This window comes from Pogona vitticeps, chromosome 2 (genome assembly GCF_051106095.1).
Source record: "Pogona vitticeps strain Pit_001003342236 chromosome 2, PviZW2.1, whole genome shotgun sequence".
Taxonomy (NCBI): domain Eukaryota; kingdom Metazoa; phylum Chordata; class Lepidosauria; order Squamata; family Agamidae; genus Pogona; species Pogona vitticeps.
Window position 1 is genome coordinate 136,194,104 of NC_135784.1, and position 17,167 is coordinate 136,211,270.

A 17,167-nucleotide genomic window follows, 5' to 3' on the forward strand; every position below is an offset into this window, starting at 1 on the left:
AACGCCAATTTTTTTTGAATGCGTACCTGACCCATCTTGGATTTGATCTTTAAAATCTTATTTCATTTTCCATTTCACCATCATGTCGTTTCTTCTAAATATGTATATGGCTACTGCTGGCTTTTATGAATTATTGACAAACTGCATTTCCCCATTTTAACCTCTCCTCGCTACTGTCCTCTATTTGAGAGAGATGATTTTATTTGTTTGTTTGTTTAAAATATGTTTAGCCCACCTTTCTTTTTTGTCATTTAAAAATTATTATTAAGATATAAAAAGAAAAATAATGGCAACAGAAGTGAGTTTATGTCCAGTTCTTGTATATCAAGAGCACATACTATTCTATGCTTTAAATTTACTTGACCTTTTGAAATATGTGCTCCTGTTCATCCTAAATTCTATCCTTTTATTTTTTTATTCTTAGTCCACATTTTTACTCTTTTAACATCTGCTTTCCTATTTACAAATATGTTTACATCATTACTTCCCCCACTTTTTCTCTTTAAAAGGACCCAAGGTGGTTTATTTCATTAAAATAGTTTTAAAACTAACAACAGTAAGTACACAAATACATTTTTAAATTGACAAATATACTTGAAAACGGTACACAAAAGCAACATTAAAATCACATTCAACACAGTAAGGAACAACAATCCATTAAAAAATCCCACTCAGGCAGCCAGTCACTGAGGGAATGTTTGCCTGAAGACAAAGGTCTTTCCCTGCTTGCGGAAGGACAGCAAAGATGGAGCTAGTCTGGCCTCCTGTGGGAGGGAGTTCCAGAGTCTGGGAGCAGTGACAGAGAAGGCCCTCTCTCCCATGTCCCCACCAAGCATGCCTGTGAGGGGGGGTGGGGGCTGGACCAAGAGAAAAGCCTCCCCTGATGATCTTAATACCCGGGAAAGCTCATAGAGAGAGATGCAGTCGTTGAGATAGCTTGGACTCAGGCCACTTAGGACTTTATAGGTTAAAACCAGCACTTGGGATTGTGGCCGAAAACAGATTGGCACCCAGTGGAGCTGCTGTAACAGGGAATTATATGTTAATAAACTGACTGCGGCATTTTGGACCCGCTGGGGTTTCTGAACACTTTCCAAAGGCAGCCCCACGTAGAGTGTGTTACAGTAATCCATCCGAGATGTAACTAGGGCACTGTGTCCAGATCAGATCTGTCAAGAAACAGGTGCACACTAATTTTAACTCTGCAAAGGTGCTCCTGACCACTACTGAAACCTGGCCATCCAGGCTCAGAGTACAATCTAGGAGCACCCCCAAGCTACCCCTTCGTGTTTTCAGAGGGAGTGCAGCCCCATCACGCACAGGCTTCATCCTATTCCTTGATCTGCCTTTGGACTGACCAGAAGGACCTCTTGTCTTCTCCGGATGAAGTTTCAGCTTATTCACCCTCATCCAGTCCATTACTGATACTAGACACTGATTTAGAGCTGAAACAGCTTCCTTAGATTTACTGTAAATGGAAATGAGAGATAAAGCTGGATGTCATTCTCTTACTGATGACACTGAACTCCAAAACTCCAGACAATCTCTCCCAGCGGTTTCATGTAGAGGTTAAATTGCATAAGGGACAAAAGAGAATCCTGAGGGACTGCACTGGTCAGCGGCCCGGGCATCGAACGGGAGTCCCCCAAGCATCACCCTCTAGGTTCTCCCCTCCAGGAAGGACCAGAGCCACTGTAAAAGAGTGCCTCCCAGTCCCATCCCAGAGAGATGGCCCAGAAGGATACTGTAGTCAATGGTATCGAAAGCCGCTGAGAGGTCCAGCAGAACCAACAGGGACACACTCCCCGTGTCCAGTTCCCAGTGTAGGTCATCCATCAAGGTGACCAAAGCTGTCTCTGTCCCATAGCTAGGCCTGAAACCAGATTGAAATGGGTCTAGATAATCTGCTTCCTCCAGGAATCCTTGGAGCTGAGAAACCGCCACACACTCCAGTACCTTGCCCAGGAATGGGATGTGTGAGACTGGACGGTAGTTATCCAATACGCTGGGATCCAGGGAGGGCTTCTTCAGTAGTGGTCTTACTACTGCCTCCTTTAAGCAAGCAGGGATCCTACCCTGCTGCAAGGGGGCATTTACCACTCCCCGTACCCAATCAGCCATTCTTCCTCTGGCTGCTTTTTTGAGCCAGGAAGGGCAAGGGTCCGGAACACATGTGGTAGGTGGAACAATCCATTTTAAACCCCACTCAGACAGCCAGTCACTAAGCTCTCCTATCTCAGACACATATTTTGTCATGACAGCTACAATATACTGCAATACATCTTTTTTTTTTAATTTTTAAATTTTATTTTCAAAACTATTGGGTAATGGGGAAGGAATACAAAAGGCAAAGGGCAGTGGGGGGGAATGGAAAAAGGGTTTTGAGAATAAAAAAACATCAAATGCATAATCATTCAATCTTACATATCGAGTATATAAACATCTAATCTATTCATGTTCCAATAAAGGTTCATCTTTCTTCTTCTTTTTCTTCTTCTTCTTTTGACTATTTTGTCTATGTATTAACCTCTTTAGCTTTCAACTTATACGTGTAATACAGCTTAAATCTATGTTATTCCCACAGCATCAGAACACCAAGGCCAATTGTGAAATATATCCCCTCTTTCACCCTCCTTTTTTCTTGAGAATACACTCAGCAGACCCAAAATAATATAAATCCTGCTCTCCCCTCCCCTTTCCTCCCTGTGCTTGTTTTGTTTCTGCGACTCTTTTTTCTTCCATATTTTAAAGGGGGAAACAATATCATTCAAAGTTTGCTTTTCAACCTCAATCGCTACATCTCTTACTGGGTGGTCCTCCATCCCTTGTATGTTATCTGATATCTTCATCAATACAGCCGGTTCTGAGATCTCTTTTTGGTGTAATTTAACCTCTGCTACCTTCCCTCCCCTAGAGCCTCCAATCACATCTTCCATCTGGTCAATATAATAATTTACCTGCATGAATTTTTGCAACAGTGACATCTGAAAAGAGGTTTTCCAGTCTAGCCACCGATCTGTAATTTTCTCAGGGGGAGGTTCCATTTTCTGTTTCCACTATTTTCACTTAAAATTCCCTCTCCCCTTTACCCCAGTACACATCCAATATTTCTAATATTTCACCTTGCAACTATACCATATTAGCAATAAGATAGCAGGTACATTCAAGTAAGAGATGGAATCTAAAACATAAATCTCTCAGGTGTCTTTGTAGTCCAGTCCTTTTACACATCGCTAATATCTTCAGACCGGTTGCTTCTTCTTTTCCCTTCTTTTCTCTTCTCCAAGTTTGTTTTAACCTTCACCTGGCAAGACTCTATTATTAGAATGTCATTTGTCAAGATCCCAGTTCAGTTCAAACCACATAGCCCCCAGTTCACAGCTCACAGTCCGTTTCTTCCTTTTACTTCCAGAGACTTCCTTCTCCTCCCCCTAACAGGGAGATCCAGCAATCAGAGTCTCGGCAAATATATTATCCACGGAAAGCAGAGTCCCACACAGTCTAAAAATATATAACCACAGAGGAAAAGGGGTCCAAAGTGAACAGCTTGCAACAGAATTTATTTTTTCAAAGCCCGTCAGTTGATTCTTCAAGAGTTATTTTTCCTCCTTTAGTGGAGACACGAGCTATTTCTGCCTGGCTGTTCCTTTAGAAATAACTCGACCTTCAGCTTGGATAACGCTGGAATGCTAGGAATGCCGCTCCTTATCTCATTTGGTCATAAATTTGCACACAATCACTTGTTCTTCATTTAATGAGGTTTTTCATAGAACAAGGGCTTCCACTTACTTTGATGTATACTTTCGCCGTGCTTCTGTTTTCTTATTCTCGGCGAACGGAGCTGTCTTTGGCTAGTTGCCAAAAATGGCGCCCGTCTTCGTCTGTGCTGATGTGAATTTCCAGAAGAAAGACAAATCGAGTTGCTGCCCAATCTTCTAACTTCTGTGGCTCACCAGCTGCTGCAGAAGGGTCTCTCCTGACTCTTCCTTGCCCCCCCCCCCCATTTCTGGAAGGGTCCCAGACCGAAGTGGTTCTAGCTTTCCCCGGGAGCTATTCCCGAGAGCTGCTAGCTTCACCAAGACGAAGCTCCTCCTCAATATACTGCAATACATCATTGAAAGGAAGATTGAAGGTAAGTGGGGAAAAGGTAAAAGTTGGATTTCTTGCATGAGTAACGCGAGACACTTAATAAATAACAAATCCACATGGCGGGAGAAGGAGATAAGTCAGGATGCCAGCTAACTTCAGCAGTTCGTACAGTACACTGAATGAGAGTCACCACATTCCTGTGTTGGAAAAAGAATACTGAGTTAAAGGGCTTGGCTGGATTTTGAGGCATCCAGCCAGTTGCAACATTTGCATTACTTCCATTCCATGTACAGAAAAGCAGACTGGAGTCTTTGCTCACCTATACTCCAACAGTGACATGGGGCAGTGATGGCTAGTGCCTGTTGCAGTTGGTGGGGTAGAAAGCACAGCAGCCAATGGTGGGAAAAGGAAGGAGCCAATGTGCATGTTCACATGTATAGAAAAGCAAGCATGCAAGCCAGTAAGCAATTGTTCATACAGAGGACATTGGTAAGGAAGCCGATGAGAATGGAATAGCTGGGGGACAGCCTGTGCCTGAGGTAGAGCAATGCCCATGTTTCCCAAACCGATGAGCCAGCTCTTGGATGATGTCTTCCAGCACACTGGAGGGCAACATATCTGCTTAGGGCAGAAGAGTGGTGAATGGTCACAGCTCTCTGCTAACAAACTAACCCCCCCTTATTTTTTCTCGAATTCTTGCAACACAAGTGCTATTAATTATGTAGCTGCACTGTTTTGTATCCTATTTATTGCACATTTCGGTTGTGTTATGTATTGCATTATTTATTTAGCTCTGGTCTTTGTCTGTAATAAGAATGTTTAAGTATATAAACCCAAAATGTGGGGTTCCTCAGCCAAAAAACCCCAACCAAACCCAACCAAAATGAATTTCCACTGACTCACTGATTTTGAAGAAGATACAGTCCACAGCACTCTTTAAACTTTTAAAGCTGGAAGTCGACTTGCTTGTTTAATTGTCTCCGCATTTTCAGTTGTTTGTGTGGCATTTGGAAGATACTGCTGGCAGAAAACTGGTCCTTGGATTCACCAAAATTGTCCACCCCTAATTTAGGAGACAGCTAAGTGGTTCACACAGTTCTGCTCTGTGAGAGAGGGGAAAAGCCAAGGGGCTCCCTTTCAGGGTCTGCCACCAAATGGCTGCACTTTGTCTTAACAGCGGCATAGTGCTTAAACTGGAGTAGGGCAGTGAAGACTCTGCTCATGAGCTGAGTTCACTCCCAGACTCAGGTAGCCGGCTCGAGGTTGACTCAACCTTCCATCCTTCTGAGATTAGAAAACTGAGTACAGTACCTGGATCACTGAGGGGTGGGGGCAGTGTGTATCCTGCCTGACTAAAATTGTAAACCACCCAGAGAGTGCTTTAAGCACTGTGAGGCAGTACATAAGCAGTTTGCTTTGCTTGGGCTCGGGCTCTGCTTTGGCTATAAATCAGATAAAACACTGGAGCTGGCCAGATCTTGAAGTTACGTACTTACACAAGCCCATCAGGGTGGTTAAAGTATGACTGTTATGTATATTGTAAGGGAAATGTTGAATGTACTTTGTTCCTTAGATATTTTGAATGCATTTCATCACAAAACTTAAGAGTTGAAGCACTGCAAAATAGCCAAACCAGTTAGGCCCTATTAAATACTGTACAATTGCACTGAGCTAAGCAGTTACTCATGGTTAGAATAGACACACTGAACTCACAGGTAAGTTATGAGGTACTCAACTTGCATTGATTTCAATGAGTCTACTCTACACATAATGGAATCTGGATTACACCTTCTGTCTCAAGCTGTTATATATAATTATATATACCATGTGACCAACAGCATAAGCGTTTTCTCTTAGTTACTATAGAGTGATTCAAAATGCAGGAAAAAGTCAATAGTTTTGTATATTTTAAAGACTATTTTAAAGCCACACAGTTATATTTATTCTACCCAGTATTTAAACTTCCTCTCCATCCCTCCTTTTCAATTCTTCTCTCCATCTTTATAACTTGATTTGTAGATCAAGCCTAGCTGGTTGTTAATTGGCTGTATGTACAGTACGTTGCTCCGTGGTGGGGTTTTATTTTGCAAAGGAACAGACTAAAATAAATTTAACAATAAATCAGATAAAACAAATTATGTGATTTTAGAGTGAGCAGAAAAAGCAAGCAAGCAAGCAAGCAGATTCCTTAAACTTAGTGCATAAGGACACCTTGTGGTATACTGGATTAACATTAAGATTTTGCTTAGATACACAGTGCTGGTGCAAGCTCCCCCAAGGATGTCAATTTTAGAGCCATGTTAGTTTGTGCTAGCATCTCAAGCAAAAACAAAAGAAAAATGACAAAGAAGACAAAGTGTTGCGGCATCTTAAACAAAATGTCATTCCCACATGGCAAAGTCTGAAAGTGGGGGAAGAGAAAGAAGATAGCAATGGTAGCAGCATATTATTTCCTTAAAATTGCTGCCTGCCCACCTCTAGTACGGCTGCTTCTTGATTTGGTGAGACATCCCATATTTGTGTACAGTATCTGATTTTTCCTGCTTGAGTGTAGAATTTACATTTATCCTGTTAAGAGCCACTTTCTCTTAGCTAAGTTCTCCAATCCTACATTTGTCTTTTTAGGTAACGTCTATTCCTCCCAGTTTACTGTTTCATGAAAATTTGACTAGCCTCCTCCAAATCTTCTTCCAATGTATAACGATGCTGGATGACGCCCTGCAGCACACCACTTGTCACTTTTCTTCAAGATAACAAGAAACCATTGGTTAGCACTCTTTTCTTACTCTCTGTCAACCATGGGAGTTCTTCAAATGCTGAAATCAAGAAATATTAAATCCAAAGCATTCTCATGATCTATCAAGCCTGTAACTCATAAAAAGGGTATGAAAGTAAGATATACAGTATCTGCATGATGTTTTGAGAAAGAAACATTTCTAGTAACTACAGCATTCTGTCCTAAACTCTCACATAATATTAATGGTCTGTTCTACAAGCTTCTTGGTATTAGTGTTAAGCTAATGAGCTAGTGTTATTATGGCTGCATGGTAGTGCAACTATATCATTGTGCAGCAGAACAAATCAACATTCTACAAGGCAGTTATAAGAATAGGTGGTGTCCCCCCTCCCATTATAACTTTGAAACTGAACTTTAGATCAGCACCAAATATGGCACAAATGTAGCAATCTGCTCTTGGTATTTGACAAATTTGGGAAGGTTTGGGCAAAGGACTTTGGGGTTGTGTGTGGTTTTTTTTTTAATTTACACACATACTGTGCAGTAAGAATCCTTGCACTCACTACCATTCACTTGTCAAAAAACAGTCCTCACAATTGCTTTGTGGTTGGGTGAGAAGTGGTTAACTGATGAAAAAATGAATCAGCTTCTGGGATTTTCCCTTGCTTGGTCTCACTTTGTGAATGATAGTGATCATAAGAACGTATCCTCTTGTGTTGTGTATATTCAGGCTGCTCTTTGCTATGTGAAGCTTGACATTCTTTTTCCTGCTGTCAATATGGACATGATTTGTGCAGCAACACTGGGCCATTTCCTGGCATTTTGAATCATGGATGCAGAAACACAATGTCCCACATTCATAAAACAGAATTTTTTTGAAGAACCAAATTAATATTCTTGTTGGAAAAACATGTTCAGTTAAATGTCAGAATAGTCATAGCAGACACATTGGTTGCACAATTTGTATTCTCTTTGTTCAAAAAATACACTGGAAAGCAAATGTATTTGTGATCACCATTTTCCATACTGCTCATATATAGATCAGGAGCATTTTGTCACTGAGGATATATGGGAGAAACAGTGTGAGATGATCACTAGATTATAGCTCAACAAGATCAAAAGGAGTAAAATTACATGAAAACAGCTCGAAAAAAATTCAGTTGTGCAGTCTTCAAGAGATTTTTTTTTTCTTGGACAGACAATAAAATAAGGTCTCACAAAGGCAACAGGCCAAACTGGTAGGAGATGCGCACAAACAGAGCCACATATAACCCAGTCGGACAGGTAAACCTTTGTGTTTGTGGTTTCAACAGACATAAATATGTAATTCTGAAATATTTCTTTTCTTACTCTAATAGTTTTTAAAATTGCAATTTGACAGGTTTGAGATAAACCTGATGGGAATTGTTAATACAGTTTTGTAAAGAGCCTGAAAATACTGTAAGTGTTTGTAAGGATCTATGTTAAGAAAGAATGAAAAATAATGATTTAAACAGCTATGTAGATACAAGATGCATATAGTAAGGCTTGTATCAGCTGTGAGAGAAACCAAGGGTTGGTTGAAGCTGGAATAAAGCCAGCAGCCTCAGCACACACAATCTGCTGGTGTGGTGGTGACGTTGTGGATCGTGGAAAAGAAGTGCTGCTGGACTGATTTACAAGGACATTGACTACAGAACTGATTTATGGACTGAACTCTGTGTATGATCATTGGACTGGATAAGGACAAAGCTGTATGTATATATCTTGATACAATATAACTGTTCTATCAATATTTGTCTCCTTTGCTTGGTGACTCATTGAGCATCTTCATCTCTCTGGAAATCTACTCGTTAGTGCCTCCTGGCACGCTACCAACTCTGTCACAATTTAAAAAACAATGTGAAGCAACACTTTCTATCCTTTACATCTGACTGAATGTTATAAATCTGTATTGGTATAGAACAAGTGAGGACAGAACAAAGAATTGGTCACAAAAAGCTAGGAAAAATGAACTGGGTGAATAGATCCAACTTGTGGCATATAACAGCACCTTAGTACTTTTGCTGTAACATTAAATGTTCTAGTAAAAATACTTCCGCTTCATTAAATGCAAGATACAACAACATATGTTATAGTACAAGCTTTATTTTTACATAAAGAACTTAAGAGCTATTTTCTTTCCAAACCAAGGAAAAGAAAAAGTCCCAGAAAGTATTCCAACCCATTCTCGCTCCAGTGCATTCAGTCAAAGTCCATAGATCGAGATCTGCTTTGCTTTATAGCTGAGCGGATTTTTTTTTTGCCTGAGACGCTCACGGTTCATTTTCTCCACTCTAAAACCAAACAGAAATAAAAAATGACACACTTCAATGTCTTTAAAATGATTCTGGGTTGTTGGGGGGGGGAATCACACCTACTGACATGAAATTAACGTTTCAAAGAAACAACAAGATGCTGGCCTGTCCAAGCATGCCTACTCCAAAAAGTTTAAGGAGAAATCATCATCATTATCTTAGAGCTAAAAGTGACCTATGGATCACTGAATTAGCCCCTATCAAGGAGGCACAGTGGAAAATCAAACTCCAAACCTCTGGTTCCACAGCCCGATACCTAAACCGCTGAGCTATCCAGCAGATCTCTACTGTACTTTATGGTCTGGAAAAGTTATCTTTCAAAATGATAAAAATACAACATTCCTACCAATTGGCCTAGTCCAACATTCATACATATATATGCTTTACTCCCAGAGGCCCCTAGCAGTAAGGACTGCTCTGAGTTGATCCATGCACATAAAGCCATAGGCTGATATACTTTGCTCCTATTAAAATGAACAAAGATGGCACAGCAGGAGAGACAACTATATTTAACAGGCAGGGATTTAATAAAAGGACATAGCATCAACAGAATATGTATGTGCAGCATGCAGTAAATCACAGCATGTGTCGAAGTGGAATTTATTATGGTATTTGCCTTGGAGGGAAATCTTCCATTAGTATCTTGGAAGGGAGGCGATTCTCCCAGGACAATTACCATCATCTGAGGAGATATTTTCTCAAGTTTGCAGAAAGTGAGAAAGATGCTAATCCCCTTGGTGCACTTATGATTGCCCTTTCCCCAGATTATGCTCTTTTCCTTTTTTAAAGAACTCTACATTTTAAACATAAAAGCTCATTTAAGGGCACATCACTTTTTGAAAAGATATTTTGAGCAATATTTGATACAGGAACTATACTGTTGTGTCTACTCTCAGCCGAAGAGGAGCTATTTCTCTTCACACAAGTCAATGGAGAACATCTTAGGCGATTGGCAACCATGTATCTGGCACATGGGGAAGGACAAATAAAGGTATACAGTGGTGCCTCGCTTTACGATTGCTCCGTTTAACGACAAAACCGCATTATGACAAACTTTTTGCGATTGCTTTATGATGTTTCCTATGGGGGAATTTTGCTTTGCGATGATCAGTTCCCTGCTTTGGGAACCGATTCTTCGCAAAACGATGATTTTTGGACAGCTGATCGGCGGTTTCAAAATGGCTGCCGGGTAAACAAATTTTTCTGGGACGGATTCCTCACTGCACAAGCAACGAAAATGGCTGCCCTATAGAGGATCTTCGCTGGACGGTGAGTTTCCAGCCCATCGGAACGCATTAAACGGGTCTTAATGCGTTTATATGGGATTTTTAATTTTGCTTTACAAAGTTTTCGTTCTACAGCGATTTCGCTGGAACGAATCAACGTTGTAATGCGAGGCACGACTGTAATCCATTTTTGCTTTTTGGATTATACTTCAACTGCATACAAAACTCAGAGATCATTCTGGGACAAATATCGTCAAGACTAGGGTTGAGTTTTTTACAGCCAGAGGACATGGCTCCTCTGGCTGTAGGCATTTGGAGGAAGCCCTGGTTTAAGTCTGCAGACTCTCCCTAGGTTCATCAGTATCTGAACTGTTGGGAACTTCCTAGGGGATCCAAAGTGTGATGCTTCAAACCAGCAAACACTACCTGTGGATCTGCAGCTGGAGTTAGATTAATTAACAAGAAAAGAGACTCTTCTAAACAATAGTGTCAAAATAAACTAAATTCAAGTTAGCTGAGAGCCTTGTCCAAGGATGGGGACTTGAGTCATGGGACTCACTGTCAACTTGGACTTAAGTCAAACTGGTGACTTGACTTTTTTAAAAAAAAATGACTTGGACTTAACTCGGAATCCACCTCTCCCTTTTTTCCTGGGGAAAAGAGTTTGTTTTTAATAGGGGTGCAGACTTCGGGCTTGGGACTCAGGATGCAGTACCAAAGACTTGGGACTCAGGCTTCAGAGTTGGACCCAAAGACTTGCCAACATGCCCAGCTTTTCCTAAACTAGCTATTACGATGATTTAGTGATACAGCTGGAGGCAAGCAGCTCCTGTGCTTGCTAATGATCTCCATAGGTACTTCCCCCCCCCCCTTGAATCTAAATGAGCATCATAGGATGACAAGTTTTGGCATGGGCTTTTGACCACAGGTGCACATATGACGATGAAATTTTAACTGAATGGTGAATCTGTATACCTTTCTCTGATAACCTGCACGTTCTCTCGGGAGACAACCTGAGGCTTCTCTGTGGCTTCTGCAATCAGGTCTCTGATTTTTTGCAGGCAGTCTGCCAAATTCCTCATCTGGTAGCGACTTACTTGAGATGTGACTATGAGCTCCCCATCTTTACTGATTTTATTCCTATGCTGGGAAAGAAAACATTTTTACTATGGAACTTCAGATACAGTGCTTCCTACCATGGTAATGTATGCTTTGTTTTTAAATGACAGTCAAGAAGAAAAGACACAATTGCCACAACAACCACAGATCTGACCATCTCCTCTGAAAGTAAATGTCTTATAGCACAAACCTATGCACATTACTTGGAATTTCAGTGGGGCTTATTCCCAGAAAAGTGCACATAGGATTGCAATTTTAAATGAAAAGCTTGATGTTTACATAACACAATCATTCAATAAATCTTGCTATGTATTTTATCAGCACTAGGATCTGATAGATGCCCCTTGCTGGGATATAGAATCAAGTGTTCTATAACTGGGACACCAGCTGTTCTGCACCTCTGGTCTCCAACACCTCCACCACACCAGGGATTCTATTAAGGAACACAATGCTTGTGGGGAAACAAGATCCAAATGTCGTAACAGAACAAGTCATTGCATTTAATTTTTTTTTACTATGAAGAGTTAATAGACCCCTCAGGGTTCCATTTGTTTGTGCAAAGCAAGTCTGGAGAACATGTTGCCCTCCAGATGTTCCTGGGTTACAACTTCTATTAATCTGGCCACTTTGTATGGTCACAGAGGAAAATGGGAGTTCTATCTCTTATAAGACCATCAGGACTCTCTACCTTTGATACTGGGCAATCATGTTGCACAGTAAAAAAAATGAAGTAAGATTACTGCTGACTGCTTTGCCTATTAAAATATTACAGAAATAATGTGAAATATTTGAGTCACAAGCTTAGCAGTTTGCACTGGCTTTCTTCATTGGAGAATTTTGATTTGCAGTTTACAAGGAAGTGGATAAAGACGACAAAAGAGACAATCTTGAACTCTCCATGATGTCAGGACTAGGAAAAATGTTACTACTCTGGTGGCAAAAAGGACACATTACCTTATCCAATGCATGCTGAGCCTGGGAGTGAAGAAACACATAGAAAATACAGAATATTCTACTGAAATGGTTCCCAAACTAAAAAGATTCAGGAGGCATGAAAAAAATTGTGGGGAGGCGGAATGATATTTTAATTAATTTAAAAACAAATCAGCTTGAATAATTTTCTGTGAGATATATCATTTCTAAAATTTAAGCTTTCTCAAGAAAAAAATTTGATTATTTAAATCTCAATATTTATTCACTTTTTGAGTTTTGTTAGAAAGGTCTGGATGATGAAGAGTTGTGAAGGTATGAGATATTTTCAAAAATGAAATGGGATTTGATGCCCAAAGGTTTCGGAACCACTCTCTTATAGTCTCTCTGTCAGAGATCTAACAATACAGAATTGCATTTGATATCCAGGACCAACTACAGTTATGTGTATTTTTGCATGATGTTCTACCAGAGCCTACACTGAACCTTAGAGCAAACTACTTTCCTGTACACTCAGAAATATATACAGTTAATTTATACTACCTTTTGAAGTGTAGCAAAACGCAAACTTACCATCACTGCCATTTTCTGCCGTGTATCTTCTGCAATCCAATCTGCTGATGTCAAATGGAATCGAACTTCTGCCTTACTATTCACTGTGTGTGAAACAGTGAAATAATTTACTACAAAGAGTTTCAAGTCTCATCAAAGCTACAGCTTTGGAAGTCCAATTGTCTAATTTCAGTACCACAAGCCACTAACTGGCCTTGTTATCCTCTAACTTTGCAGGCTATTTCTTTTTCAGAAACATCTCTAAGCATGCCAAATAGTGTAGCAGATTCCTCTCTTCACCAGCTCAATCTGATAAATATCCAAGGAGGTTAAAATCCAAGGTTAGCCATATCTCTATAATCACAGGCTGGGGGGGGGGGCATTAAATTATTATACTTTATTTTAAGAGGTTTAGTACCATAGCAAAGCTTAGTTTAATATGGGAACCAGTACAGTCTACTGGTTAGAACTTTGGACTGTGATTGTATTTTCTGCTGAACCATAAAACACATTTGGGCTGGTTGCTCTCCCTCAGTTCAATCTACCTCACAAGGCTGCTGTGAAGAGAAAGTGGGGAAGACTGCCAAGTATGCCACTTCAAGCTCACTCACGAAAAGGTGGAATACAAACGTAACTAATAAATAAAATAAAATATCTTGGTATTAACATTATATTTACCAAGCTAATTTGACATTAAATAAAACAAACATTAATAGAAGACTAACTAGATGAGGGGGAAAACAGCTTTGCCCTTCTTTCCACAGTGGCTAAACCTACAACACATAGACGATCTGTGTTTTAATTTTAGGAGACCAAGTATTAACCACATATATTGGGCAAACTCCTGTTGACATAACTTTCTGCGGCGTAACTCAGAGCATGTGCTGGAAGCATTTACTTTAAAGTAATTAAAAGCTTCCTAGCCTGTATTAGGTTATGAGGCGACCTTTGTCTTGGGAAAGTATTTTGGAGTTGTAGGGGGCTTTAACAGTAAAAAACAGTAAAAAAATTACTGCTGGATTACCACTAGCAGTCTGGATCCTGACACTAATGATGTAGCTAGAATTGTTTACTATTAAAGACTCCCAATCACTGCATCCCAATCACTTTCCCAGGGCAAAAGGAAGCTCTAGGGACCTGCGGAAACTAAAAGGAGGCATGCAACAGGATTACTGAACAGTACAATGTTCAGTTGGCCTTATTTCATTTAAACAGAAGTTAACTCCACTGAGTTCAGAGAATCTTGCTACCAAGAAAGCATGGGATTTATTTACAGCTTTGGTAACATTCATACCTTTATTAACATTCTGGCCACCTGGACCACTGCTTCGGCAATAGGATATAGACAAACGATCTGGAAATCCAAAAGAGAAAAAGCAGCATTAATACAAAAACTAACACAATTATTGAAAACATATTTGTTCATGTTTTTGCATATGTAGGGAGAACATTTAAAAGAGCAAGTACAAATTTTATGTAGTGCTTAGAAGACCATATCTCAGATAACTACCATCCTGAAGTAATAAGGCAACTCTCATGAGGAACACTCTGACTATAGTGTGGAGTTCCAGCCCTCTCATAAAAATATCACCAGAAGCCCATTCATATACAGTACCAAAATAATATTCTTTTAAAAACATATGCACTAGTAGCATACACAACTGTTTTATAGGGCTTACCTTTTCAACCTTATGCCAGAAAAAAACACTGTAATATACGTTTGGTGAGTTGGGTCAAGGACATCAATTAAGCTTTCTGATTATGCTGGAATGTGAACTAATGTCTGTTTTCTAAATCCAGCTCTAATGAGCGCACTGCACTGCCTAATTCAGAGCAGCAGTTAGCATATAAATGATGAAAAGACTTAAACATACTGTTTTAAAAACTGCAAACATTAATATATTTGACTTGCATAATATGAAAAATCATATTGACTTACATAATAAGGATACCAAAAACAAATACAACTGCCTAGTAATTATTTATGTTATATCCAAACTAGACTGCCAAAGTGGAGATCTGGAACATGTTCATTCTAGATCACTGGTTTCCAACCTTGGGTCCACCAAACATTCTTGGGAGTGCAACTCCCAGGAGCCTTCACCACTTGCTGTGCTGGCAAGGGTTTCTGGAAGTTGCAATCCAAGAACAGCCTAAGGTGGCTTAGTGTCAATCAGTTCTCAATCATCTGGGTCATTTAGATCTGTGCCCAGAGTCTGCACAGGACTGCACATTTTCAGGCAAAAAATTGTAAGGACAAGTCCAAGGAAATCACTCTGAACATGGGAGAGGCATTGTCTTATGTTCTGGACTCACCCAATGGGATATCAGGAATAGTCTGGTTTGCCTGCTCCTGTAACACAGAGAAGCACAAGAGTTGAGTGCTGCAAACAAGCGCTACTGCAAAAATTCTGTAATAAAATCAGAAAATTAAGAAATAACCATAGCCTAGGAGGTGTCTTCAAATAGTAAGGTCAGTGATGGGGGTCTCTTTGTGTCACGTGTTAAATATATACTGGTCTTCACCAAAGGTCAGTCTTCTTGCAATGTGCCTTCACATCGTTGCCAGCCTTATGTTCCAACGATTTCTATGTGGAGCTAGTGTATTGCTAAATCTTCAGAAATACACATTAATATACTTTCCATACAAAAATATACTCACTGAGAGCAGCAACTGGTTGTTGTTTTTCGCTTGGTGGGGAAGGGGTACCCATACCACAGACAAAATGTTAGTTTTTTTCCATTGTTTTCTGCCGGCAGTTCTCAATGCCACCTCGAGAAGTGAGGGGGAAAAGCCTACTCTAACCGGACATGTAGGAGATACCTGATCCCACCTGGAATACTTTTGCGCGCTCTCCCCATAAACCCTCCCCGGCCTCATCTTCAGATTCTAACCTTCGATTTGTCGGTTTCATTTTGTTGCGACGGGTAAAGTTTGTCCAAGCTATATGCGCTCCGGAATTCAGAACCAGACGGAACGAAAGCGAAGGTTTGGCGCGGAAAGTTCCCAATTATCTGTGAAGAAACTAATCGGTACACCGGCCTCCGTGAAAAGGACCACAACGCGCACGCCGCCATCTTGAGATGCCCTGGTTGGTTGCTTTAAGGAGTCCGGCCGCAAAACAGCATCCTGGCATCAACGTTCCGGGGGTAAAGACGGTTCCCCTCTGGCGGAGGAGGAGGAGCATGGTTCAGAAAGGAGGAGCGGGCGTGGAGCGCCCTCGGGTGTAATACCATGGATCATTTTTACAGAAAGACAAGAGTTGCTGTTGTTTCTAATTAACTCTGACCTCAGTTTGAAATAATAGGTGTGGCGAAATAATTCAACACGACTTAAACTGAACGTGTTTTTCTGATCTTTTTGTGGGTATCCGTTGTTATTTCAAGGGACCTGCATATACAGTATAGATGTTGCAGAGGCTGAAGGCCAATCGGTTATGGATGTTTGTTCGGAAATAATAAATCCCATTGTATTGAAGGGTGTTTACTTCCACTTAGGAATAGGAAACCTTCCGAACTCAAAAAACGACGGAACCAACCGTGTGGGCCTTTTTACCCGACACAAATGTAGAAGAGATGATACCTTTATTTAGACTACTAAAAAATAAAAGAAAAAAAGTCAGCACAAGCTTTTGTGAATAAATACACCTCTTCAGGCATAGTGCAGAAGAATTTTAAATGAATGTCCCCAAAATTGTCATGACAGATGTCTACCAAGCTTATTTTGTAGATGAGCTCAGAGCTGGTTTCAACCAGTTAAGTGTGTAGTGCTTATTTGATTTATTTGAAATGTGCTGGGGAAGAGTTTTGAACATACTTGAGCATGAGAAAAACAAACAAGTGGGTCCTAGAGCAAATCTCTGCAGGCAAAAATGTTGAAGCTGAGGCTGCCCTATTTTTCAGCACACTATGAGAAGGCAGGATTCTCTGGAAAAGACAATAATGCTGGGAAAGCCTGAAGGCAGCATGAAAAGAGGAAGACTAAATATGAGATGGACTGAGTCCCTAAAAGAAGCCACAGGTGTGAGTCTACAAGAGCTAAGCAGGGCTGTTGAGGACAGGACATTTAAAAACCATTTATTCATAGGGTTGCCATAAATTGGAGGCATTTGGACAGCACGTAACAACAGCAGTGCTTATTTTGGGGACTGGGTAAAAGCCCGGTCCTTTGACCAAAC

General features: G+C 40.4%; 1 protein-coding gene across 1 annotated transcript; it reads right to left on the minus strand.

Moving 5' to 3' along the window:
- Nucleotides 1-8,933: 8,933 nt before the first annotated feature.
- MRPL58 (mitochondrial ribosomal protein L58) lies at nucleotides 8,934-16,319 on the minus strand. The gene is made up of 6 exons (XM_078386058.1): nucleotides 15,885-16,319; nucleotides 15,306-15,342; nucleotides 14,284-14,343; nucleotides 13,011-13,093; nucleotides 11,364-11,533; nucleotides 8,934-9,141 (listed from the first exon to the last, which is right to left on the minus strand). The coding sequence occupies exons 1-6, from the start codon at nucleotides 16,065-16,067 to the stop codon at nucleotides 9,054-9,056; spliced, it is 621 nt and encodes a 206-aa protein (XP_078242184.1). The 5' UTR covers nucleotides 16,068-16,319; the 3' UTR covers nucleotides 8,934-9,053.
- Between the last annotated feature and the right edge of the window lie 848 nt (nucleotides 16,320-17,167).